Source organism: Artemia franciscana, chromosome 13, assembly GCF_032884065.1.
Source record: "Artemia franciscana chromosome 13, ASM3288406v1, whole genome shotgun sequence".
Taxonomy (NCBI): Eukaryota; Metazoa; Arthropoda; class Branchiopoda; order Anostraca; family Artemiidae; genus Artemia; species Artemia franciscana.
In genome coordinates, this window is record NC_088875.1 from 3,731,257 (window position 1) to 3,756,944 (window position 25,688).

At 36.3% G+C, this 25,688-nt stretch overlaps 1 protein-coding gene across 6 annotated transcripts in view; it reads left to right on the forward strand.

Moving 5' to 3' along the window:
- Positions 1 to 18,223, forward strand: part of LOC136034402 (lactosylceramide 4-alpha-galactosyltransferase-like) — a 43,365-nt gene extending 25,142 nt beyond the window's left edge. Inside the window, exons 1-3 of one of the 6 annotated variants that reach the window (XM_065715554.1) lie at positions 8,082 to 8,315; positions 15,960 to 16,127; positions 17,016 to 18,223. In XM_065715554.1, the coding sequence (XP_065571626.1) occupies positions 16,020 to 16,127; positions 17,016 to 18,020 (1,113 nt within the window). In that variant the 5' untranslated portion in view covers positions 8,082 to 8,315; positions 15,960 to 16,019 and the 3' untranslated portion in view covers positions 18,021 to 18,223. Of the gene's footprint in view, positions 1 to 8,081; positions 8,316 to 10,012; positions 10,158 to 13,511; positions 15,255 to 15,283; positions 16,128 to 17,015 lie in introns of those variants that run through there. The other 5 variants (XM_065715557.1, XM_065715559.1, XM_065715560.1 and 2 more) reach the window with 5 other exon arrangements.
- Positions 18,224 to 25,688: the final 7,465 nt, after the last annotated feature.

Sequence of the window (25,688 nt, forward strand, 5' to 3'; positions counted from 1 at the left end):
CATCGAACTCCGCCGACGGGAGGCCTGGACAACTGCCGTCGAAGTGTCGTAACCCCGTCGGCTGAGGTGGCGGCATTCTGCTGACTTTGAATCAATTTGAGCCAATTCTTTATTGCGTCAACCGCAAAGTTAGAACTTTTTCTTTTCTCTAATGGTTATGGATTTCGATATTCCTTCCTAAAAATTAACTGCGGATTTCAAAATTAAATAAACAAGTACGCACATAAATAATCCGCAAAAATTCCTTGTTTTTCCAGGGTGAGTTTCTAATCAGCATTGTTTTCAGCACAGACACCAGATTAAATTCCAGGAAGGAACTTGAGCTTTAAGGACCTCTCTATGTCAAGACATCTTGATACAGCAAAGAATTAATATTTCTTGAGTCCTTGCCATAGGCAGGTGTTCATAAATACTGAGGTTTTGATTCCGTGACTTAGCAGCGTTACTTGAAGTGGGAGGTTCCGAAAATTCTCAAGTTCCTAACTGTTAATTTCTACATTTAACTTCAAGGACAATTAATGTGTTTCCTGATCATCTGAAACAGTAGTGTGAAATATGTTTTAAAGAACCTGCAAGTTGCAGATGCCTTGCTGAAATAAAATAACCACCGGAGGAGGATTTTTTCTTTAATTTCTGAACCAAATAGTGAACAGCACTTGGCGACACAAACAGGAAAGATTTCACTTTATTTAAAAGAACAAGGTCAAGCTGTTTTCGGCTTTGGCAGTTTTCCGACAGGAAATGCTCCTGAATCCGAACTAGGTCATGGGACTGCAAGAACTATGAAAGAATTGGGATTATATCGGTAACTTTTCCAATAATGTTCCATGATCAAAGTTTGGCATCTGAATATAATTTTGGATTAGATTTACGTTTCAGCAGAGTCTGTGCAATGGGGCATTTGTAAAATGGACGGCCGTCTGACTTGCAAAGAGCATATTTTATCAGTTTCCGGAAGGGGGCTGTTTTAAAGCTTCCGTGATTTTTGTTTCCACAGACGGAACTAGAAATGTCGTTTATACATGTACTTGAAATATGTCCGTATGATTGGCACTTGTAGCATCAAAGGGGTAGAAACAAAAACTCCTGAATGGAGAATCGTTCGAAACTGGTCACTGATAAGACCTTCATTGTCCTTAATAAATCCTTTTTTGTTTCAAATTTCAGCCTGAAACATCTGGTACAGCCACTTTGCTTTACTACGATTTGGCACACGAGACTTGACATCATCAGAGGCCAGATTATTTGGGAGACATTTCATTATTCAAAAGTGAGAAGGACTTTTAACCTAAACGCTAATGGTGCTGTTGGAGCTACGAAGCGCATTCTCTATTGCGTGAGCATCATATTTGAATGCAGTGATAACTTTCCAGTCACCTCGGGCGCACTTTAGCTCAACAATTTTTGATCTAACGTCACCGCAAGCTTGTTCTAGGAAGTCCTTCCTTGATTCCGTTTTGGCTAGGTTACTTGGTAGATTTTTGACAATCACGGCATAGAATGGTTTGGAAATATATTCAGCAGGACCTTACCAGTTACAGGTTTATTTTTCGAGAATTTTTGTTCCATCAGAATGTCTAATTTGTCACTCATTTCCATAATCTGGCGTATACAATCACTGTACTTTCACCTGGGATCGAGGGGACTTCTGGCTCAAAAATAAGGAAAGTAGGCAGAGCAACCTTATCGTCATCACAAGTCTGAAACAATTAGATCATTTCCAAAATATTGTCGCTCATTGTAACCTTTGTGGACATTCAAGAAAGACAATTCGCTTCTGTCCATAAGATCTCTTTTGCTCTCATGATGTCTTTTTTTCTGGAAAAACTGGGCTGCTCCCTTTGTGACTTCATCATGGCTTTTTACAATTTTTACAGCCCGTGACAAATATTAACGTAGCAAATAAAAACGTTCAGGAAGCGTTAGCTTATACAAACTATTAATAATTTGATCATTTCGCAAATATCGTCATTCATAGCAACCTTTGTGGACATCCGAGCAAGACAATTCGCTTTTGTTCCTAAGATCTCTTTTGCTTTCAAGATGTCTTTTTTGGAAAAACTCGGCAGCTCTCTTTGCGACTTCATCATGGCTTTTTACAATTTTTACTGTACTTGATAAAAAGTTTAATACAATATTCCAAATGAGCTTACCGGCCATCGCAAACATGCAACAACATTAACACATCAAGTCCAAAATCACAGACCGCATTTCGCAGCGTAGGTTTTTATCAATAGGAAATATGTAAAGGTCACTTATTTATATATCAAGTCCGTCCGGGAACAAGGGAAGTGTAGGGATCCACTCACCCATTCCCTGCAATTTAAGGGTAACTAAATACCAACATGTACGTACGGCCCTTGCGGTGGGTTCCTCCCCTCTGCTGCTTGTTGCCTGAGACACCTGCAGAGCACCGCTAACGTGCCTAAAATGCTCTCTCAAAACCGAGGTACTTATATTCCAAACTGACTCAATAAATATATGTTCTAAAACTAGGTCAGTAGACCACCATACTTTTATTTAGTATCTAACAGTCTTTAAATGATATCTTAATTAACTCCGGTCACTGAATTAATTCAAGAACATACCGGATTTTAAATCTAATAAACCTAATCTAGATCGATGTTTTCACCTTGACGTCAGAATCAATGCTCAATCAATCAAAAAATCATATACTGTCAAAGGGATTCCCGTTGGAGTTACAAAATATCATAGTGGTGGGCTTTGAGTGTATCACATCCAGATTGCAGCACTAGTTTTGACCTACATTACAGTGAACATGAAATGGACGTTTTCTAACAGATACAAATATCCTAGTCTTGGCCCAACATGTTTGACCTAACTATTCAGCTTGTTTACTCCCAACATAAATTTTACTTTGGACATAAATTTTAAACATAAATTTTAAACATAAATTTAAACATAAATTTTACTTTTTCAATAAATTGAAACATAAATTTTACTTTGGCAGAAATCGTAATACTTCCGGGCCGGAACTGATTTTTTCAATAATTTGGCATTAGTTATTAAAATATTCTTAATATTCAATATAGTACCGCTTTTATGAAATTAACAAATTAGTGAAATTTTAAGAGAAAAAATAAGTTTTTTAACCAAAAGTAAGTACCCATGTTAAAACTTTAAATAAACAAAATTTGTCCATATATGAGGCGGCTTCCCACTCCTAAGCCCCTATTTCTTTATGCTAAATTTTTTCTTTTTTCTCAATTCTTTAAGAAAAATTTCACAAAAAATAGCGTCTTTTAATTAGAATAAAAAGCTTTGTCAAAGCAATAGAGACTTTAGTTTAAAAGAACAAGGGATTTAGATTTCTTTACTTTTAAGTTGAAAAAACCTTTTCTTTAATTTCAATTTCTAATTGTTAATAAGATCATCTCTGAAAATCCGGTTCCCTCAAGATGGTTTCAGGCACCATTCCTGTCCCCAAATTTAATAACTGATGATTGGAAATTAAAAAAAAGCTCATTATTCTTATTAATCGGCCATTTTGTTTCAGTAATTGTTCTTAAAGAATTGGGACAAAAAGTCAAAACTTAGGATTAATTAAAAGTATATAGCCTATACTTACACTATCTACCGAACTATACGTAATAATTTCTTTCCATTTTAAGTTTTGATATTGCTCCTTACTTTCAGTTAAAAAAAAACAACATTTTTTTTAAAATTTAATTTCTAATCGTTCATAGATAAAACCAAGAAATCTGGCTCTCCTCCATGTAAAATTCCTTCCCCCACGGAAAACTTCTACTGTGGAAAGTTCTTTTCACGTAAAAATACCCCCTCTCCCTCCTCCAGAGATATTCCTCCGAGACAACTCCATTCTAGCTAAAAATTCCACCCAGAAACTTTTTTGTGGACGATTTCAGGTGAAATTTATTTCTTGCGCATTTTCATTTGAAAAAGACTTTAATTTCTGACTGTTTTCAAAATCATACTGGTAACCCCCTCCTTGAAAAGTTTCCCAGCAAAAGGATACCTACATCGAATTTTGTTTTTTTTTGTTTTTTTGGGGGGGGAGTTACGAAGGAAACTTTTAAAAATGCATCAACAATGTGAAATTGATATCTACTCCCTAATGATTTCTGGGAATATTTTTGGTCTACGCTGTTATTATGAGAGTAAAGAATAAAATTAAACCCTAAATGAGCGGATTTTATTCCGTACAGGAGGGGATTGCCCCTTCTTTATCCACACCTCCACCTAAAGGTCACAGAAACTTCGGAGTGTGCTCATTAGATCAGAAATTGAGAGTTCTAGTCCTTTTCTTGAAGTCCAAAGGGATTGGAGAATTTTTTCATTACATAATTTTTTTTTACAAATTTTATTACATAATTACACATTTTTTTTTACATATCCCGTGTGCTTATTACAATAGTGAAAACAAAAATAAAATTACTGTAAAATTAAATTTTGAGCTTCAGCAGCTGATATCATTATCTATCAGAGATCTAGTTTAATCTTCCCGAAATAGTTCACGACAAACTACAAATAAGAGTTCAGCTATTGCCCCCTTCCCTAACTGATAAAGTCTAAAGCCTACTGCGTCATTGGCGCTTCACTGAAAGAGAATTATATTACAAATATCCTCTTTTCCACTTATTGCAGAATTGAAAATGAAAATTACACTGTTCAAAATATATTCGTTAAATTATATTTATTATAAAAAGAATTTTACTTTTTCGTTTTTACTTATCAAAAGAAATCGTGGTAACGAACTATAGCAAAAAGCGACCCGGCTCAATAGTAACCAAAACCCTATAAACAAATGAAATTTTGATACTAATTGATACATGAAAAGAATCGAATTTTTATACTGAATATAAATATAATTAAACAAAAAAAACAAGCTTTTTTTAACGGGAAGTAAGGATAAAATTTAAAACGAGCAGAAATTACTTCGTATATGAAAGGGCTGCTTCCTCATCAACACCTCTTTACGCTAAACTTTGACTCTTTCTCTTAATTCTACTTTTTAAAACAGTAAAAAACTTTAGCGTAAAGAGCGGGGAGTTGATGAGGAAGCAGCCCTTTCATATACGAAGTAATTTCTGTTCGTTTTAAGTTTTAATGTCGCTCCTTACTTCCCGTTAAAAAAAACTTGCTTTTTATTATTTAATTTCTGAACGTTTTTGAATCAATGCATATTTTGATTTTGGCTCTCCGCCGATGAATAATTCAAACGAAATTTGCATATTTATTTTTTGTCTAATTGGCTTTCTCGTAGTTTTGATCGAGCGATTTTGAGAAAAAAGGAGCGGGGGAGGAGGCCTAGTTGCCCTCCGATTTTTTGGTTACTTAAAAAGGTAACTAGAACTTTTAATATTTTACGAATGTTTATTAGTATAAGATATACTTAACTTACAAATTAGCTTACGTAACGAACTTCTGTATTCTCATGTTTTTATTACGTATATGAAGGGATTCGCCCCCTCGTCAGAACCTCGTTCTTTACACTAAAGCTTAAATCTTGCCCCAATTTCTTAAGAATGACCACTGAATCACAAAAGCCGTAGAATGAATAGCTGAATTACTAAAAATGCTTTAGCGTAAAGAGCGAGATATTAGGAGGAGTTGAGCCCATCATGGACGTAATAATTTCTGTTCGTTGTAAGTTTTAATGCTTCTCCTTACTTTCAGTTGGAAAAATTTTTCATATTTATTTTTTCATTGTTTTTTTTTTTTAAATGATGCTAGAAAATCCTGCTCTCCCTTCATGAAACTTTTCTTCCCCCATGACAAATTCCTCCAAGAAAAGTTCCCCCAACATATCCTCCCTTCTCAACCCCCCCCCCCATCAACCTAAAAATCTCCCAGACAACGTCTGTACTCTTCCAAATAACCATTACTATATGTAAGCATTGGTCAAATTTTGTAACTTGTGGCCCCTCCCACGGGGACTGTGGGGGAGTAAGTGGTCCCCAAAGACATAGTTATAAGGTTTTTTTACTACGCTGAATAAAATGGCTATCTCAGAATTTTGATCCGGTGACTTTGCGAAAATAATTAGCGTGAGAGGGGGCCTAGGTGCACTCTAATTATTTTGGTCACTTAAAAAGGGCACTAGAACTTTTCGTTTCCGTTAGAATGAGCCCTCTCGCAAGATTCTCGTACCACTGGTCGATACGATCACCCCTGGAAAAAAAAACAACAACAAAAAACAAACAAATTAACAAGCATCCGTGATCTGCCGTGATTCTGGCAAAAAATACAAAATTCCACATTTTTGTAGATAGGAGCTTGAAACTTCTACAATAAGGTTCTCTGATACGCTGAATCTGATGGTGTGATTTTTGTTAAGATTCTATGACTTTTAGGGGGTGTTTTACCCTATTTTCTAAAATAAGGCACATTTTCTCAGGCTCGTAACTTTTGATGGTTAAGATTAAACTTGGTGAAACTTATATATTTAAAATCAGCATTAAAATTCGATTCTTTTGATGTAGCTATTGGTATCAAAATTGTATTTTTTAGAGTTTGGTTACTATTGAGCTGGGTCGCTCCTTAATACAGTTCGTTATCACGAACTGTTTGAAAGTTTCATCAAATTTAGTCTTACTCATCAAAAGGTACGATCCTGAGAAAATTTGTCTTATTTTGGAAAATAGGGGAGGACACCCCCTTAAACGTCATAGTATCTTAACGAAAATAACACCATCACATTCAGCGTATCAGAGCACCTTACTGTAGAAGTTTCAAGCGCCTATCTACACAAATGTGGAATTTCGTATTTTTTGCCAGAAGACTGATCACGGGTGCCTGTTTATTTTTTTCCCAGGGGTGATCGTATCGACCCCGTGGTCCTAGAATGTCGCGAAAGGGCAAACTTTAACGGAAATTAAAAGTTCTAGTGCCCTTTTTAAGTGACCAAAAAATTGGAGGGCACCTAGGCCCCCTCCTACGTTTATTTTCCCCAAAAGTCCCCAGGTCAAAATTTTGAGAATGCCATTTTGCTCAGCATAATCTAAAAACCTAATAACTATGTCTTTGGGGATGACTTAATCCCCCACAGTTTCCGGCGGAGGGGCTGCAAGTCACAAACTTTGACCATTGTTTACATATAGATATGGTTATTGGGAAGTGTACAGACGTTTTCAGGGAGATTTTTGTTTCTGGTTGGGGGGAGGGGGTGACATGGGATGATCTTTCCATAAAGAATTTATCATGGGGGAAGAGAAATTCCATGAAGGGTGCGCAGAATTTTCTAGTATTCTTAAAAAAAATGAAAAAATAAATATGAAAAAGTTTTTTCAGCTGGATGTAAGGAGCAGCATTGAAACTTAAAACGAACAGTAATTATTACGTTCTAGTTGGTTTTTTAAGTAACCGAAACATTGGAGGGCAAATAGGCCTCCTAATTCACCCCTTTTTTCTCAAAATCGTCCGATCAAAACTGTGAGAAAGCCATTTAGCCACAAAAAAATTAATATGCACATTTGATTTTAATTATTTATGTGCACGAATGCCAAAATCGAAACATGTATTAATTCAAAACATTCAGAAATTAAATAAAAAAACAAGTTTTTCAACTGAAAGTAAAAGCGACATTAAAACTTAAAACGAGTAGAAATTGCTCCGTATATGAAAGGGACTGTTCCCTCCCAAACACCCCGCTCTTTGCGCTATTTCTTATTGTTTTAAAAAGTAGAGTTGTGACAAAGGGTCAAATTTTAGCGTAAAGAGTGGGGCGTTTAGGAGGGAACAGCGCCTTTCATATACGGAGTAATTTCTGTTCGTTTCAGTTTCAATGTCGCTCCTTACTTTCAGTTGATAAAACTTGTTTATTTTATTTAATTAAAATTGAACCATTAGCCTCCTTATGGTATATTAAACGATAAATACGTATGAAATGCGTTCAATTCCTTGTGGCAATTAAATGTTTCTCCTTGTACTATAAATACTACATCAGATGCCGCACTGGTACAGAAATTTTAGCCGCCACTACGCCACTAAGCTTGTGGGCGGTTCTAACAGATAACGGCTCAACATGAACGATGGAAACAGGTTCCTTTCAGAATTTTGACTGTAGATAAAATGGTTCTGACTGTAACTGAGGTAGTCAAACTAGTTATAACCGTCTATAGCGGCTTAGATACGTACTATGTAACAACTGAGGATCTCGGCGTCCAGGAATGGACTCAGTATTGTTGTTATGTCTAATTTATTTTTTGAATTGATAATAAACCCCGTTGACAGATTGATTGATTGAATGTCAAGTGTTTCTAACAGCAGGAAATTGAATCCTTCGGAATTTTTGTTATTTTAGAACATCATAAGTTTGAAGCAGACTCACTGTGGTATGTCTTTTATTAATTTAATTGAACCGCCGGTAGGCCTACTTGTTAAATCTCCCAAAAACACTCAAATAAGTAAGGTTAGGTTACCCATAATGAAATTTACCTAAATATATTGAAAATATAATACTTTATTAACAAAATTGAGGTAGTAACCATTTTTGTCTATTATCTGTTTAATGAATAAATCCTTTTCTCTCTTAAAATCAATGAAAACAATACATACTATATAGGGGTCGGGCATCTGACCTGATTGGTGTGGGAGAACAGTTGTTGCAGTAGCGACCATTATATTAACAAAAAGTGTTGCATAGGAGTCGAATAGTACCATCCTAAAATGTCCTTCTGAAGAGGGCATGGACAGGAATGATATTTAGCTCGCTTAGTCTACACACCAAGTTGCTGAAAATTTGCAACTTAGCCTAGACTTGTTCTTGCACCAATTTTGACCTCTGCTCATTTTCGCACCATTTCGAAGCGTACTTGTTTCGTATCAATCAGGAACTGTTATGTTATACCATGTCATCAAAAATTCTCAGCTTAGAAATAGCTCATTTTTGCCCTGAATTTATTTAATTTTTGCAATGTGTCACCAAAATTCTAAAGCTTGAACCAGGATCATATTAGCATCCCAATATATAAGAAAATATTCATTTCTTCATCGGTATTTTGAAGCAACTACCTCCACTCCTTCTCCCTCCAGAGAGCCCTGACCTTTGATGACCTTTAAAAATATTTGTGTTATAAAAGTGAAACCTTGCAAAATAGATCTTCTGCTTAACTGAAGTACAACAAAATTGTTTTCAGCTTCATAACTTTGCTCAATTCCATTTTATAAGGTTTTAAAGATATGCAAATATATTTCCGAAATTTTGAAAAAAAAACATTGATATGGCTCAATATTCTACTCAAATAACAGGAGTTGCATTTTCAGAGCTATTTTCAGAATCAAAGGTCAGGGCCCTCTAGAGGGAGAAGGAGTGGATGTAGTGGCTTCAAAATAAATTCCCGGGACATATTTTAGTCTTTAGATTCATCCCTGAAAGTTTCATTTTCCTAACCTAAACCCTTTCTGAGATAGCAACAAGTCAATCAACTAGAATTTTACCCAACATTTTACCCCTTTTCGGAAAAAAGGGGAAAAAACCTTTTTTTCTAAATGGCTTTAAACTTACATACAAAATGTGTTCCGCCAACTAAACTCTATTGTAGCAGTAGACTTTGTGCTAGATCCTTTTCCCCCACCCTAAAAAGGGACCAAAAAAGTATATATAAGCTTTTCTATTGACTTGATAATGCATGTCTGTATGTCTGGTTGCAAAAGGAACTCCAACGCCCCAAAAAGAAAATAGAAATTTTTATTTTGCCTAAATCAGGCTCGAAAAACAGTATTTTTTCTTTTTTTTAATGTCTTAGCACTTACAACCATGAACACCTAATATACCTCAAAAATACTTCTTTGAGATCATGGGCCCACTTTAAAGGGAACCAAAAATGGGTAAAGAAATTTATTTTCTGATCTTCTCTAAAGGATTGTTATAAGGGCTAAGCTGACCTATAGTTTTGTTAGTTTTAGAGTGGGGGTTAACAGGACGGAAAAAAGCCCAGATTTTACCTGTGATAGGCTTAAATCTGACGCCCTTATGTCCTATAGGCCAGGGGGAACCTATTGCTGCTTTTCATAATATCAGGTTTTTCAGGTCAAAAAACTAAAATTACCATGTTTATAAAGGCTTATAAGCAACGGCCACAGTGCAGAAGTGGATCAGACGGTGCAAAACGGCTACGGTTATCGCCGTAGACACTAAGAGCATGGAAAAGCCAACGAAAAATTTTCTCGACCAGGTAAAAGCGACATTAAAACTTAAAACGAAGATAAACTATTCCATGTATGATGATGCTACCCCCTCCTATGCCCCCTAACAATTGAAACAAAAATCTATTAACAACGGTTAAAAATGTTGCTTAAGTCAGTTAAAATAAAATTTAAAAAAATGGCATTAAATTAATAATGAAAGTCGGCTTCACATGTGGAAGCCTTTATGAATGGCGAAAAATTAACTTGAACAAAACATGAAAACAAAAAAAAAACGCAAATGTTATTAAAAAATAAGAGAAGAAACTAATAAGATAAGAAAACTCACATTTAAAGAAAATCCAATCACGTGATAATGCACAAGGCAGGATGTCTGCTGCATAGTTTTGTTTGTATACGTCTTTTTCATGTGCACATAAGAAGGTCGTCTTAACCTCGTTCTTTTAAACTCAATTTCTGTTCGTTTTTAATAGTATATCTATGGTTACCCTAAATGTGGGAAGGACTATGGCCTCCTCAAAAACTCTTTAAAATCAAAATTTGGATTTTCCATTGTTAGAATATGAGAAAATGAGCTGATTTATTGTGTATTAAATAAAAAAACAAGTTTTTTTAAATGAAAGTAAGGAGCAACATTAAAACTTAAAAACGAACAGAAATTACTCCGTATATGAAAGGAGCTTTTCCTCCTCAACGCCCCGCTCTTTACGCTAAAGTTTGACTCTTTTTTTTACTCTATTTTTAAAACAGTAAGAAACTTTAGCGTAAAGAGCGGGGCGTTGAAGAGGAAAGGCCCCTTTCATATACGGAGTAATTTCTGTTCGTTTTAAGTTTTAATGTTGCTCCTTACTTTCACTTAAAAAGTTGTTTTTTTTATTTAATTTCTGGACGTTTTTGAATTAATGCATGTTTTGATCTTGGCTCTCCGCACATCAATAATTAAAACGAAATTCACATATTAATTCATTGCAATTAATCGGGAGATTTTGAGAAAAAAGGAGCGAGGGAGGAGGCCTAGTTGCCCTCCAATTTTTTGATTACTTAAAAAAGCAACTACAACTTTTAATTTTTTACAAACGTTTTCTGGAATCGGTTAAACCGGAGTGAAAACCAGCAGAACCGAATGTGGAACCGTTGTAACCGGGGTCAGAAGCAGGGGAAGCGGAATTGAATATCACTTTATAAAAAAAATTATAAAAATGTCTTAGGAACGATAGGGGGTGCCAGAGGGGCAGTAATGCTGTACGGTGGTGAATTTGTTTATCTAAAAGTCCAGATGGTCCCGCAAAATAAACGGTTCACATAGATATTTATTTTGGCCAAAAAGACTGTCCCACAGCAAAGTGGCAATCTCAAGCATTTTGTGGTGCAAACAAAATATTCTGGCTAAAAGAATGCTAAAAAGCTATTGTGTGAAAATTTTGAGATAGCGAATTGATTTAGAATTACCGAAAAAGCTATATGCATATTGAGCCTGCAGTTAAGAGGCAGTAATATGGTGGATCATAGGGTTTTAAAGGTGCTGATAGTCCAACAGAATAAACGACAAAATAGCTATTTATTTTAACGCTTCATATGAGGAGATGATTCAATTAAAGCTTGAAAAACTGTGTAGAGTTGTATATAATAGAGCTTCAGCTAAAATGGAGAAGGGTCGGTGGTTCCATGTGTAGGCTGGGGAGGAGTGTGCCTTAAAAGTGAATAAGTGTGTTTCTAATTATTGGTGTGTCTTCAGATGAATGTAGCCAAATCTTCAAGTGTCACCACGTACAACAATAGTCAAGGGTATATTGCGCGATTTCTTGATTGTTTGGATTAAAAATGTTATTTTACGTATGTTATAGTTCCTTGCGAACTTCCATTTTGGATCATGTTGCAGTATCGAGTTAATGGAAAGCCAATACAGTGAAGGTCGTGTTTGATTATCAATTGTCTGATCATCATCCCACAGCCTGCTTAATCACTTTGCCATGTTTTGGTCATCATAGTACATCTCTTGTTCCTTCAGCACCTCTAAACTACCGTGAGTTGCTGAAACTAGATCAGGAGCTTTTTACCGTGTTAGTAGAGTTAATTCTGGATAGAATAAGCATCTCTTTCTAGTTTCTATCACCTTTTTCGGCTGCCTCAAAAACAGAATCGAATCTTTCTAGATGTGCACTGGCGTTGAAATTTGCCATCCTCGGTGGAATTGGTTGCTAGGGCCCCGGTGGAATTGGATGTTAGGGATCCCGCTGGAACTACTCACTAGGGGGGTGGGTCAGCCAAATATTTTCACGGTGGCGTGGATATGTATAGCCATGACTCAAAGAAACATAGAATCGCCATTAAAACCTCTTAGAAATAACTATTAATTTGCTTTAAATTTATCTTCAATAACAAGCCTCCCCCCTCTGAGATTGGTTGGCAGGGCCACCCATCCCCCTGTTGAAATTACTCGCTAGGATTTGGTTCAGCCGTTGAGCGATACAGGCTGAGAATTGAGAGATCAAATATCAAGAAAGAATAAAAAAAATATACAATTTTGTCACATGTCTTGTGTCCCCATTCTCCTATATTTTGAGCAAACTTAGATCATTCTCTGAGAAAATATATCCAAGCATTCTCTAAGAATGAGTATTTTCTTTTGATCTGAACAATTTTCTTATCATTCTCTATGAAAACATATATAGAAATTCTCGAAGTAGGACCTCCAAAATGCTAGGATCATATTGCTAAGAAGTGAAGAATCGCTTTGTCTTGGTTTATAATACCGTTCTAAAGCATTACTTAGCAATCAGGTGAACTTCAAATATAACCAAACTGTAGTGATCGATTTCCCCCCTGCATCTCAATTATTGCAATCATAGCAAGCTAGTAATCAATAGCTTAATCATTCTAGTATGTTCTAACACGGGAATTCTCCGCGTGTGAACTTGCCTATTTCGTAGAATCTATTTCCTGAATCATAATATTAGGAATAGATTGCTGGTCCAGCTGTCTAGGGTTCAGAACCATCGGACAAAAAGGGCCCTTCTGAATCCTATTGGGGACAAAAACCTTTAGAATATAAAGGTTCCCTGAAAAAATGCCTTGAAAGGAAAGAAATACCAAAGAAAAAATTTCTTAATGTATAATCTAACACCGATGTTTGCATCGCCATTACGTAACATCCAACGTGTGCGCTGTCATTACGTAACGTCCCATGTGAGCGCTATCATTACGTAACACCCACGTGTGCCCCCCGTCGTTCCGTAACACCCACATGTAAGATTGCGTCACATCCCACGTGTGCACCGTCATTACATAACACCCCACGTCGTGCTGCCATTGTGTGACATCTCACGTGGGCGCCACCATTACGTAATACCCACGTGTTTGCCCTCCACAGTCATAATCGGGGATTTTCCCACAGAGCTCTAAATTCTAGCAGGTCAAACGAGATTGCGTCATTCCTAACAAATCTACAAAGTCACGTAAGATTGCATGACCGTCAACTCCAATTACGTAACATGCACCTGCGTCTCTTGGAAAAAATCCCCCCCTGTGACGTAACATGCAAAATAAAACATTCTCTATGATGAGACATGCACCTGCTGGATGCTGTCGGAATGATGAGGTAGGGATGCGTCTAAAACTATGGCTGTCGTGGAATCCGGTGATAAAGCTGTCGCAAAACCAGTGATAGGGCTCTCCTGGAATTCAGGGATAGTTTTGTCGTTAAAACCTGTGATAGAGCTGTTTGAAAGCCAGGGATAGGGCTGTCGTGAAAGTCCTTATGGGGATACTACTCAGTATTTTTTTGTGAATTAAAAGGTATTATCCCTATTTGAACTTATTATTTATTAGTATCACGGAGTTGTTGCATATTCCCCACTGATAACTCCCAGGATAATATCTCCTACAGAAAATTCCCTCTGGAAAATTCTCTCCACAAGGAACATTGAGTAACCAAAGGGTTAATTAAGGCAAATAAAGAGAAATGAACCAAAGAAGAAATTCTGGGTTATTTTACCTCTATTCCAGAATAGAATACACGGCACAGAATCAAACATTTTGTGGCAACGAACTCTAGGTAAGGAGTGACTCGGGCCAATAGGAACCAAAGCCATAGAAAAAAAATTTGATAACAATTAATACATTCAAAAATTTTGATATCAATTAATGCCTTTGAAAAATTGTTTTTAATACTGATTTCAAATAGATAAAGTTCATTAAGTTTAATGCTACACATCAAACGTCAGGAGCCTGTGAAAATTAGCCTGAGTAAAAAAAAAAAGAAAAAAGGCGAACACCCGCGAAAAGGCAAGCAATCATAGTGAAAGCCACACAATTATATTCAATATATTAGAGAAACAAATGTGGTTGCAGAGAACCAAATGTTTATCTAAACAAATGTAGAATTTCACGGTTTTCCCCAAAAGAAAAATCACGGATGCGTGTTTATTAATTTTGTTTTTGGTAACCCAAACATTTTGGGTAGTAACACCTGTGGTGGGTACCAGACAAAGTCCTTGGAAGAAATTACTCGTGTCCCTTAGCTCAGCTCTTTCTGGGAACAATACATTTCTATCATGGCAATGGTCCTGTTCCATTGAATATTCATATCCTTAATGATGAATGGACTAAGATTATATTTCTTGTAGATAGCTTCAAAAAGGTCGTGAGATTTGGAAGACCCTTCCAGAATTCTAACCAGCTTTCTTATTTTTCCAGTCCTGCTCCCAGCGTCGGAACTTTACTGGAGACGCCTCCTTGCCTAGGTATTGAGTTCTCACTTTCGCTGTCAAGGTCTGGATCACTTGATTCTGATCTGCTATCATCATCGTTGCTGCAGTCAGTATATCCAGTTTCTTCAAAGTCACCATCTCCTTCGATCAGCTTGAAATTCTGTACTGGTTACTGCATTCCCACAACTTAAAGATATTAGCCCCAACTCATTATGTAGGTTTTGCACAAAGCATGATCTTTGCATAATATCACCGTCTCTGAGAGCTTTTACTATATTAGCGCCTAGATGAGTGATTATAAAGTAGACTTTCTATAGAATTATGAACTTTTGGAGGCTACGACATATTGCACAAAGAATGTTAGTGCTATAGTGATCAACTTTTAGTCTCGGAAAGTCAAGGATTCTATGCACCAAAGTAAGCTTGCCATCAATATTTTTCGGTACGTAATGAGCTGTAATGCATAGAAAGCCACACTACCAGCAGTCTAGGGTTAAATTCACTTTCCTGACTTTCTGCAGTTCTACCTTGAGCTGCTCGATCTTCTTTTTTTTCAGTGACTAGATGTCTTGCAACAGTGCGAGCTGAGGGACAGCGAGACCTACTGTAAGTTTAGAAATTAGAGCCTTCACTCCTGGCTTTTCAAATATTGAAATAAAAAGCTTGCAATGTAAATTGTTAATTTGAAATAAATACAAATTATTACAGATTTCACCATGAACACGTTCCACAATTATAACAAAAGAACACGTTCTACAATGATGATACGTTCTGTAAAAGAATACGTTCTACAAAGAAGACGTTCTACAATGATGACAAAACAATAAGGCAACCCATCAGCATGTATACCATGTCAAAGAAGCGAAAAAAAAAAATGTTTCAGATATTTTCAGAAGAGGGAATAAATTTCTAGCAAAATACTCAATAAAATCAGGTCTTTTCAAAAAAGGGAATACATTTATATTACACACAAGAATAATTTTGTACTTTCGTAACTAGAAGCTTATCCCTTTTTTTCACTAAGTACAGTGGATGTTTAGTCCTGTGCATGTTTTCCAAAGATGTCTGATGAGACTGCTTTAATGTAAGAAGAATTTTCACAGTTGTAATTTTTTTTTTCAGAACACATAAAAACAGAACTATTCCCTGGTATGCATTGCGAATACAATAGAAGTCGCTAGAATGCGATATGATGTAATTCGCAATAAACACATAATGAAAAAAACAGAAACGGCCAAAATGGTAAGAAAAGAAAAAACGGAACAGAAACAGAAATGTCACTGCAAAAAGGTTATCTATTTTCTGTTTTTCAGTTTTCCTTATAAAAAAGAAAGAAAGAAAAAAAGAAACAGAAACAGAAACGGTGCCGATTCAAAAATAGAAACGGCCAAAATGATAAGAAAGAAAAAACGGAGCAGAAACAGAAACGTCACTGCAGAAAAAAGGTTATCCATTTTCTGTTTTTGAGTTTTCTTAATAAAAAAAAGAAAGAACAAAAAAGAATGAAAAAAAAAAACAGAAACAGAAGCAGAAGCGGTGCCGATCCCTAATCTTTATCTCTTGAAACGTCGTCATATTCCTTCAAATCTCGTTTTAATCTATTGTTTAGAATTTTTAGAGTATTTTTCACAGTATTCTTCTTGAAAAAATTAAAAACTCCAGATTTTTGCAGATAGGAGCTTGAAACCTCTGCATTTGTATCCTCTGACACTCTGAACCCGATATTGTGATTTTCTTTAAGATTCTTTGACTTTTAGGGGATGTTTGTCCTTTTTTTTGAAAATCAGGCAAAGTTCAGGCCCTTAGCCTTTGGTGGGAAACGCTAAACTTAATGAATCTTATATATTTGGAATCAATATAATAAGTTGACTCTTGGATATATCTATTGATTTCAAAATTCTGTTTTTGGAGTTTCTGTTACTATTGAGGTGCATAACTCCTCACGTACAATTCGTTACCACGAACTGTTTGATCAAACTAATTTTGAAAATAGTAACTTTTATCATGATCTGACAGGTGCAAAAAAATTTTAAAGTATAAACAATCCTGGTAGGGCTTAATAATTCCATTGATTTTAAAGATCATTTCTCCTAAAATGTCGAAACCCACTAATCAAATTATACCGGAAGTTTACTTTCTTACGAGACTTATATTAACCATCGTTTGCTTCATTTTCAGATGACATGCCGAACAAGGAACGTTTTCATCGCGTTAGCACTTATATGCAGTATCTACGTCATTGCAAAGCAGCCAAACATGGATTATGACGTCTTAAATCGTATCCGCAGTACAATAAGAAGTGAAGATGGAATAGAAATACTTTATACAGTTGGGGGCTGGCACAACTTCAACACCACCTTCTTCATTGAAAGTAGTGGTATAGGGTATCTAAACGACAGATATGCATGCAGCGTTGAAGCTGCTGCCCGGTTGCAACATCCGTTACCAGTTATCCTTTACATGACAGGAATAAAGAAAGAGGCAATAGCACGGTATAATCCATGGACAAAAAATTTCACAAATCTTAAACTGGTGAAAGTGGATCCTGGAATACTCTTTAAAAACACTAGCTTTGATAGACTTTACTTAGATGTTAAAGGTCAGGCAACTGACCTCACAGAGCATATATCTGACATGATGAGAGTTTTTTTGTTGAAACATTATGGTGGACTTTATTTAGACACAGACACAGTACTTCTTAAAAATACATCAAGTTTTGACTCTTTCCTTCTTTACAATTTGGTAAACGGTATAATGAAATTTGAAAGTAACCACTTTTTAATCAATGAAATGTACAACACCCTTGCCCAGAAGAAGTACAATAATAGATCGTGGGATGGCCTAGGCTTCCGTACCATTCTTGATATTACGAAGAAATATTGCAAACTCTCTCTGGAAAAAGGGAATTTCGATGAGGCGGGAAAAAATTGTAACTTAACTTTCTTAAGGACAGAGACATTTTTACCAATCAAGTGGGTTGACTGGAAAAATGGGTTATTTATCCAATCATTTAAAAAATTGGAAGATTTTAGACCAAACGTCATGAAAAATGCGTATGGTATCCACTTTAATAACCATTTGACATCAAACATACCTATTGTAAGAAAAAAAGGACAAATCCATGAAATAATCGCAGAGCAATATTGCCCTTTGGTTTACTCAACACTACCGAAGGTTTACTAATTTCAGCTTATATTTTTTGTCTGATATTTATATTAATTATTTTTAAACAGTGTTGAAACCATAAATACGATAAAGTCAGGGAATGATTCTACATATAATTTTGAAACGTAATTTCTTTCCTTCAAGATTAAAAAAAAATGCTTGTGTTTTTACATTTATTGTGCGTGTGTTCATGCATTACATGTTTTTTGTCTAATTTAAAATGCTTAGTATATGATGTAAAATAAGGCTCCAAAAACAATACTCGGCTTGGACGGATTTAATTACTAAAATTCAAAGTTTTTAAATAATGCGTTTTCACGGACAGGAGTGACAAGCAGGGGATAATCCTGAAATTTAAGCTGGATAATTCTGTTTCCACGCAATTTTATGGTAGTTAAAAATTACATTCTTGTGTAAAAAATGATATACTAGGTACATGGTTAATTCTAACTAATGCACATTGAAATTAAAGCAGTGTTGAACAGTTTTAGTCTAATAATATTATAACCTTCAGAAAAGCTATTCGGTTTAATTATGTCGACACTCGCAAGAGTTTTGTTACCGGTTCAGTAATAGGAAGGTGTTAAGGTTGACAAGTCGCTCGAATACCATCAACTCATCCAACATAACTCGACCACCAAACAACTCAACCACCTTTAACTCAGATACCTCTTACCTCAAATACCTTAAATTCAACCCCTAAACAACTCAACCACCTTAAATTAAACCACCTTAAACCCAACCACCACATTACTCAACCTCCTTAAACCCAACTACCGCATAGCTCAGTCACCACATGACTTAACCATCATCAGCTCAATCACAATCAATCACCATTCATTTTTTTCTCGTGAGAGATTTTTTAACGTAATGTTTTAGAAAAGGAGGAAAAAAATGAAATAATGCAATTGGCACCATTTTTCTCAACAGCAAAATGCTACTCGAAAAGAGAACAAGAGCTAATAGCTCATATGGCACTTGTGGCGAGGTCAGAAGAGCCAAGAGCTCATATGGTATGAGCTCTAGCAAAATTTTAAGAATCGATATACTGCTTTAAAAGAAAAATCAGAGGCTTATTGCCGGTTGGGATGTAAAATAAGAGCTCTGAGTCCCGGCGTCCTTCTAAATATCAAAATTCATTTAGATCCGATGATCCACTCGTAAGTTAAAAATACCGCAATTTTTCAAATTTTTCCTCTCCCTTCAGCCCCCAGATGGTCGAATCGGGGAAAACGATTTTATCAAGTCAATTTGTGTAGCTCCCTGACACGCCTACCAATTTTCATCGTCCTAGCACGTCCAGAAGCACCAAACTCACCAAAGCACTGAACCCCACCCCGTAACTCCCCCAATGACAGCGGATCCAGTCCGGTTCTGTCAATGAACCGGATTGACAGAACCGGTTCATTTCATCCCCCCAATGTCAACAGGTCTGGTTGGGATTTGAAAAAAGAGCTCTGTGACATGCGTTCCTTGTTTTAAATAAAAAAAACATGTTTTTCAACTGAAAGTAAGGAGCGGCATTAAAACTTAAAACGAACAGAAATTACACGTATATGAAAGGGGCTGCTTCCTCATCAACGCCCCGCTCTTTACACTTTGACTCTTTCTTTCAACTCTTCTTTTTAAAACAGTAAAAAACTTTAGTGTAAAGAGCAGGGCGTTGATGAGGAAGCAGCCCCTTTCATATACGAAGTAATTTCTGTTCGTTTTAAGTTTTAATGTCGCTCCTTACTTTCAGTTGAAAAACTTGTTTTTTTATTTAATTTCTGAACTTTTTGAATCAATACATGTTTTGATTTTGGCTCTCCGCAGAAAAATAATTAAAACGAAATTTGCATATTTATTTATTTTTTGGCTAAATGGCTTTCTCATAATTTTGATCGAATGATTTTGAGAAAAAAAGAGCGGGGGAGGAAGCCTAGTTGCCCTCCAATTTTTTGGTTAATTAAAAAGGCAACTAGGACTTTTAATTTCTTACGAATCTTTTTATTAGTAAAAGACATACGTAACTTATAAATTAGCTTACGTAAAGAACTTTTTATTCTCATGTTTTATTACATATATGAGAGGGTTCGCCCGCTCGTCAGTACCTCTCTCTTTACACTAACTCTTAAATTTTTTTCCCAATTCATTAAGAATGACAAAGCCCTGAATCACAAAAGCCGTAGAATAAATAGTTGACATAACTAAAAATACTTTAGCGTAAAGAGCGACGTATTAGGAGGAGGTGAGCCCCTGATATGGGTAATAATTTCTGTTCGTTTTAAGTTTTGATGCTGCTCCTTACTTCCAGCTGAAAAAAACCTTTTTCATATTTATTTTTTCATTGTTTTTTTTTTAATAATGCTAGTAAATCCTGCACTCTATTCATGGAAATTTTCTTCCCCCATGACGAATTCCTCGATAGAAAGTTCTCCCAGCATATCCCCCTCTTTTCAACCCCTCCCCCAACCAAAAAATCCTCCTGAGAACGCCTGTACACTTCCCAATAACCATTACTATATGTAAGCACTGGTCGAAGTTTGTAACTTGTAGCCCCTCCCACGGGGACTGTGGGAGAGTAAGTCGTCTCCAAAGACATAGTTATAAGGTTTTTCGACTACACTGAATAAAAGGGCTATCTCAGAGTTTTGATCCGTTGACTTTGGTAAAATAATTAGCGTGGGAGGGAGCCTAGGTGCCCTCCAATTTTTTTGATCACTTAAAAAGGGAACTAGAACTTTTCATTTCCGTTTGAATGAGCCCTCTCGCAACATTCTAGGGCAACTGTGTCGATACGATCACCCCTGCGAAAAAAACAAACAAACAAATAAACACGCATCCGTGCTCTGCCTTCTGGCAAAAAATACAAAATTTCACATTTTTGTAGATAAGAGCTTGAAACTTCAACAGTAGGGTTCTCTGATACGCTGAATCTGATGGTCGCTAATATTCTACGACTTTTAGGGGGTGTTTCCCCCTATTTTCTAAAATAACGCAAATTTTCTCTGGCTCGTAACTTTTTATGGGTAAGACTAAACTTGATGAAACTTAAATATTTAAAATCAGCATTAAAATTCAATTCTTTTGATATTTAAAAATACCCGTCTTTAAGTTAAAAATACCTCAATTTTTCGAATTTTTCCAAATTATCAACCCCCAGCTCCACCACATAGTGTGGATTCAGTCCGATTATGTCAATCACGTATCTTGGACTCGTGTTTAGTCTTCCCTCCAAGTTTCATCCCGATCTCTCCACTCTAAGCGTTTTCCAAGATTTTCGGTTTCCAAGGTTTCTGTTTCCCCCCTGCAACCCACTATGTCCGCAGATCCGATTCAAATTGAAAATGGAGCATCTGAGATATAAGATCTTTCTATATATAAAGTTTCATTAAGATCCGATCACACATTCGTAAGATAAATATACCTCAGTTTTCACGTTTTCCAAGATTTCCGGTTTCTCCCTCCAGTCCCCCCTAATGTCACTGGATCTGGTTTGGATTTAAAAAAGGGCTCTAAAGCACAAGATCCTTCTAAATATCACATTTCATTAAGGTCTGATTACCCGTTCGTAAGTTACACATACTTTATTTTTTCTAATTTTTCCGAATTACTCCCCTCAACCCCAACTCCACCAAAGAGAGCAGACCCGGTTCGGTTATCTCAGTCACGCATTTTGGACTTGGGCTTATTCTTCCCACCAAGTTTCATCCTGATCTCTCCGCTTTAAGCGTTTTCCAAGATTTCCGGTTCCCCCTTCCCCCCAGTGACTCTGGATTTAGTCGGGGTTTAAAATAAGATATCTGAATCTACGAGATCTCTAAATATGAAATTTCATTAAGATCCGATCACTGCTTCGTAAGTTAGAAATACCTCAATTTGTCTAATTTTTCCAAATTAACAACCCATAGCTCCCCCAAAGAGATCAGATTCAGTCCGATTATGTCAATCACGTATCTAGGACTTGTGCTTATTCTTCCCACCAAGTTTCAACCCGATCTCTCCACTCTAAGCGTTTTCCAAGATTTTCGGTTTCCAAGATTTCTGTTTCCCCCTCCAACCCCCTATGTCCACGGATCTGATTCAAATTGAAAATGGAGAGTCTGAGATGTAAGATCTTTCTATATATAAAGTTTCATTAAGATCCAATCACCTATTCGTAAGATAAAGATACCTCAATTTTCACATCTTCTAAGATTTCCAGTTTCCCCCTCCAGCCCCCCTCCAATGTCATCAGATCTGATCGGGATTGAAAAAAGAGCTCCTACGCACAAGATCCTTCTAAATATCAAATTTCTTTAAGATCTGATAACCCGTTCGTAAGATACCTCATTTTTACTAATTTTTCGAATTACTCCTCCCCCAACTCTACCAAAGAGAGCGGATCCGGTTCGGTTACGTCAGTCACGTATCTTAGACTTGGGCTTATTCTTCCCACCGAGTTTCATCCTGATCCCTCCACTCTAAGCGTTTGCCAAGATTTTAGGTCTCCCCCCCAACTCCACCCGATGTCACTTGTTTTAAATCCGATGTCACCGGTCGGATTTAAAACAAGAGCTCTGAGATACAATATCCTTCCAAATATCAATTTTCATTAAGATCTGATCACTCCTTAGTATGTTAAAAATACCTCATTTTTTCAAATTTTTCTGAATTAACCTTCCCCCCAACTACTCCAAAGAGTGCGGATCTGTTCTGGTTATGTCAATCACGTATCTAGGACTTGTGCTTATTTTTACCACCAAGTTTCGTCCCGATCCCTCCACTCTAAGCGTTCTCCAAGATTTTAGGTCCCCCCCAACTCCCACAAAATGTTACCAGATCCATTCGGGATTTAAAATAAGAACTCTGAGACACGATATCGTTCCAAACGTCAAATTTCATTAAGATCCGATCTTCGGTTCGTAAGTTAAAAATACCTCATATTTTCTAATTTTTACGATTTATCCGTCCCCCCACTCCCCCCCCCCAGATGGTCGAATCGGGGAAACGACAATTTCCAATTTAATCTGGTCTAGTTTCTGATACGCCTGCCAAATTTCATCATCCTAGCTTACCTGGAAGTGCCTAAAGTAGCAAAACCGGGACAGACAGACAGACAGGCCGATAGACAGACAGACCGACCGACCGACAGAATTTGCGATCGCTATATGTCACTTGGTAGATATCAAGTGCCATAAAAACTCGACTCCAGAGAGCGAAATAAAATCCCGTTTTTCATAAAATCCCTAACAACTGCAAATGTTTTTATCTTCCAAGTTAATTTAAGCTCGTATCGGACCACAAGCACTTGGGGACACACAAATACTGGTAGAAAAGGGTGATTTATTCCTAAAGTAAACAATATTCTTCTTAGAAGGAAATCTGCAAAAAGTTAATGGAAAACACGTCTTTGTGGGTATTTGTATATTCAAAGCACCTTTTTACCCTTGGATATGAACAATTGCTCTCAGGTATCTCATTTTGTTTTCTTCCTGAGGGTATGTTTTGAACATGTCTTGAAGGTCTTTGACCAAGTATATATTTTGAAGTTTTCTAATCCTGCTGTTGAGCAGCCTATAATGCCACCAGACATTGTTGCAGCTATGCCATGCAATGTTATGGATACGTCGCCAACGATCTTCTTCTTACTTACCTATTCCATGACTGAATACATGGTAGTTGATATATTTGCTAGCTGAGCTATGTGGTGGTTGAGTTGACGGTCACTAAGTTATGCAGTGACTGAGTCATGTACTGGTTGAGTTATGTAGTGGTTGAGTTTTGTAGTGGTTGAGCTATGCTCTGGCTGGTTTTAATGTGGTTGAGTTTTGTGGTGGTTGAGTTTTGTGGGATAGGGTTTGAGGTGGTTGAATTGAGTTGATGGCTCTTGAGCTGTTTGGTGATTGAGTTTAAAGTGTTGGAGTTAAGTGGTAGTTGAGTTCAGGGTGGTTGAGTTTATTTGGTGGTCGAGTTATTTTCGTTGAGTTGATGATGGTTTAATTGATGGTAGTTCAGTTATGTGAGAATCAGGCTTGTAATAAATTAAAAATAAAATTATGAATAAAAGGTTTGTCAGAAAAATGGTCTTACAGTAAGTTGCAAAATTATAAAAAGCCTATATAATTCTAATAATTTTGTTTATTGTTGGAAGCGGAAACTACGAAGTTTTTTTTTGCATGAATCAACTAATACATCAATTTTCTTATTAAGTTCTTCACAGAAGGAAGACTGTGGTGAAGTATTAACATTTTCTCTTAAGGCATAATTAATTCTTGTAACGCTTTCTTTTTTCAAAGTATTTTGTTTAGTTATCTCTGACTTTCCTTTTTATTCTACGAGCATTTTACACGAAATATGTCAAACAAAGAATAGCGCTGTTTGGTCAATCAAGGGCCTTTAATTTATTTACCTGACTATGTTTATAGTAAGTACTTCACAAGAGAAAAGTATTGTGAAGTCGTTAATATTTTCAGTAAAAGTTATTAATTTAAATATTGTGATAATTTGTTTTTTAATATAAGAGGTTTGATTATCTCTTAGATTCACATTCTCGTTATTTTTCATATTTAGAGCTAATTAAGATCTAACTACCTTTGGTTTATATCTAAATTAAGAGGACTGCTGAGAGACATGCATCGGCACCCATAAGCTGAGTTTTAGGGGGGTTTACTTGGTCTAATCGGCACTTCAAATGTTAATTATCAACCCCGGTGCCACACCTGCGCCGCACATAATGCTGCCAACAAGAGGCCCGGTTAACTGCCGCCGAAGTGTCAACGCCATCGGCTAAGGTAGCGGCGTTCTGCTGACTTTGAATCAATTTGAGCCAATTTTTTATTGCTTTAAAGACCATGTTGGAACTTTTCTTTTCTCATATGGTTATGGATTTTGATATTCCTGACAATTGTCTTTCGAACAGACACCAGATTAAATTCCAGGAAGAAACTAAAGATTTAAGGACCTCTCTATTTCAGGACACTTTTATCTAGCAAAGAATTAATATTTCTTGAGCCAATTAATATTTTCTTGACTTTATAAATACTGAGATTTTTATTCCCTGACACAGAAGCGTTACTTGAAACGGGAGGTTTTGAAAATTCTCAAGTTCCTAACTGTTGATTTCTGCATTTAACTTCGAGGACAATTAATGTGCATCCTTATTTGTCATAAAACCACTGGAGGTGTTATGACTAAGAGGTGTCTAGTTACAGGACGAAGACCTATTTCAAACATCAACAGAAACGAATGGGAAGAAAACTACAAATCTAGGTCTCCCTGATCACTACCTCAATAGTTATATCTATTTTACCACATGGAAAATTAATTTTCCTCTTCTACATGTGTCTAGACTTTCTTAATAAGTGTTCAATTAGTTAGAATATGTTATCCATACACAATGGTGACTATTTTAAATGCACAGACAGTTATTAGTAGAGACCTGATTGTGATTGCAAATTTCTAGCGGCTTGGCTATAAGATTGTAGTCAGCCAATCTAAACTATCTACATCAGGTCCAACATTAAGAACCCACTGTCCTTAGTTACAGAAGATATATTTTAGTCAAAACATTTGTCCAAGATCACACACAGTCTAAGTGCTGGGTTTTTACCCTAAATCCTCTTCGATATAGTAAATATGATCTGGCTTTTCCAGCCACTTTCACATATTAGCTCTCCCACCTCTCATAGTCTTTACACTGACCTCTGCAGTAGGTTCTAGCTT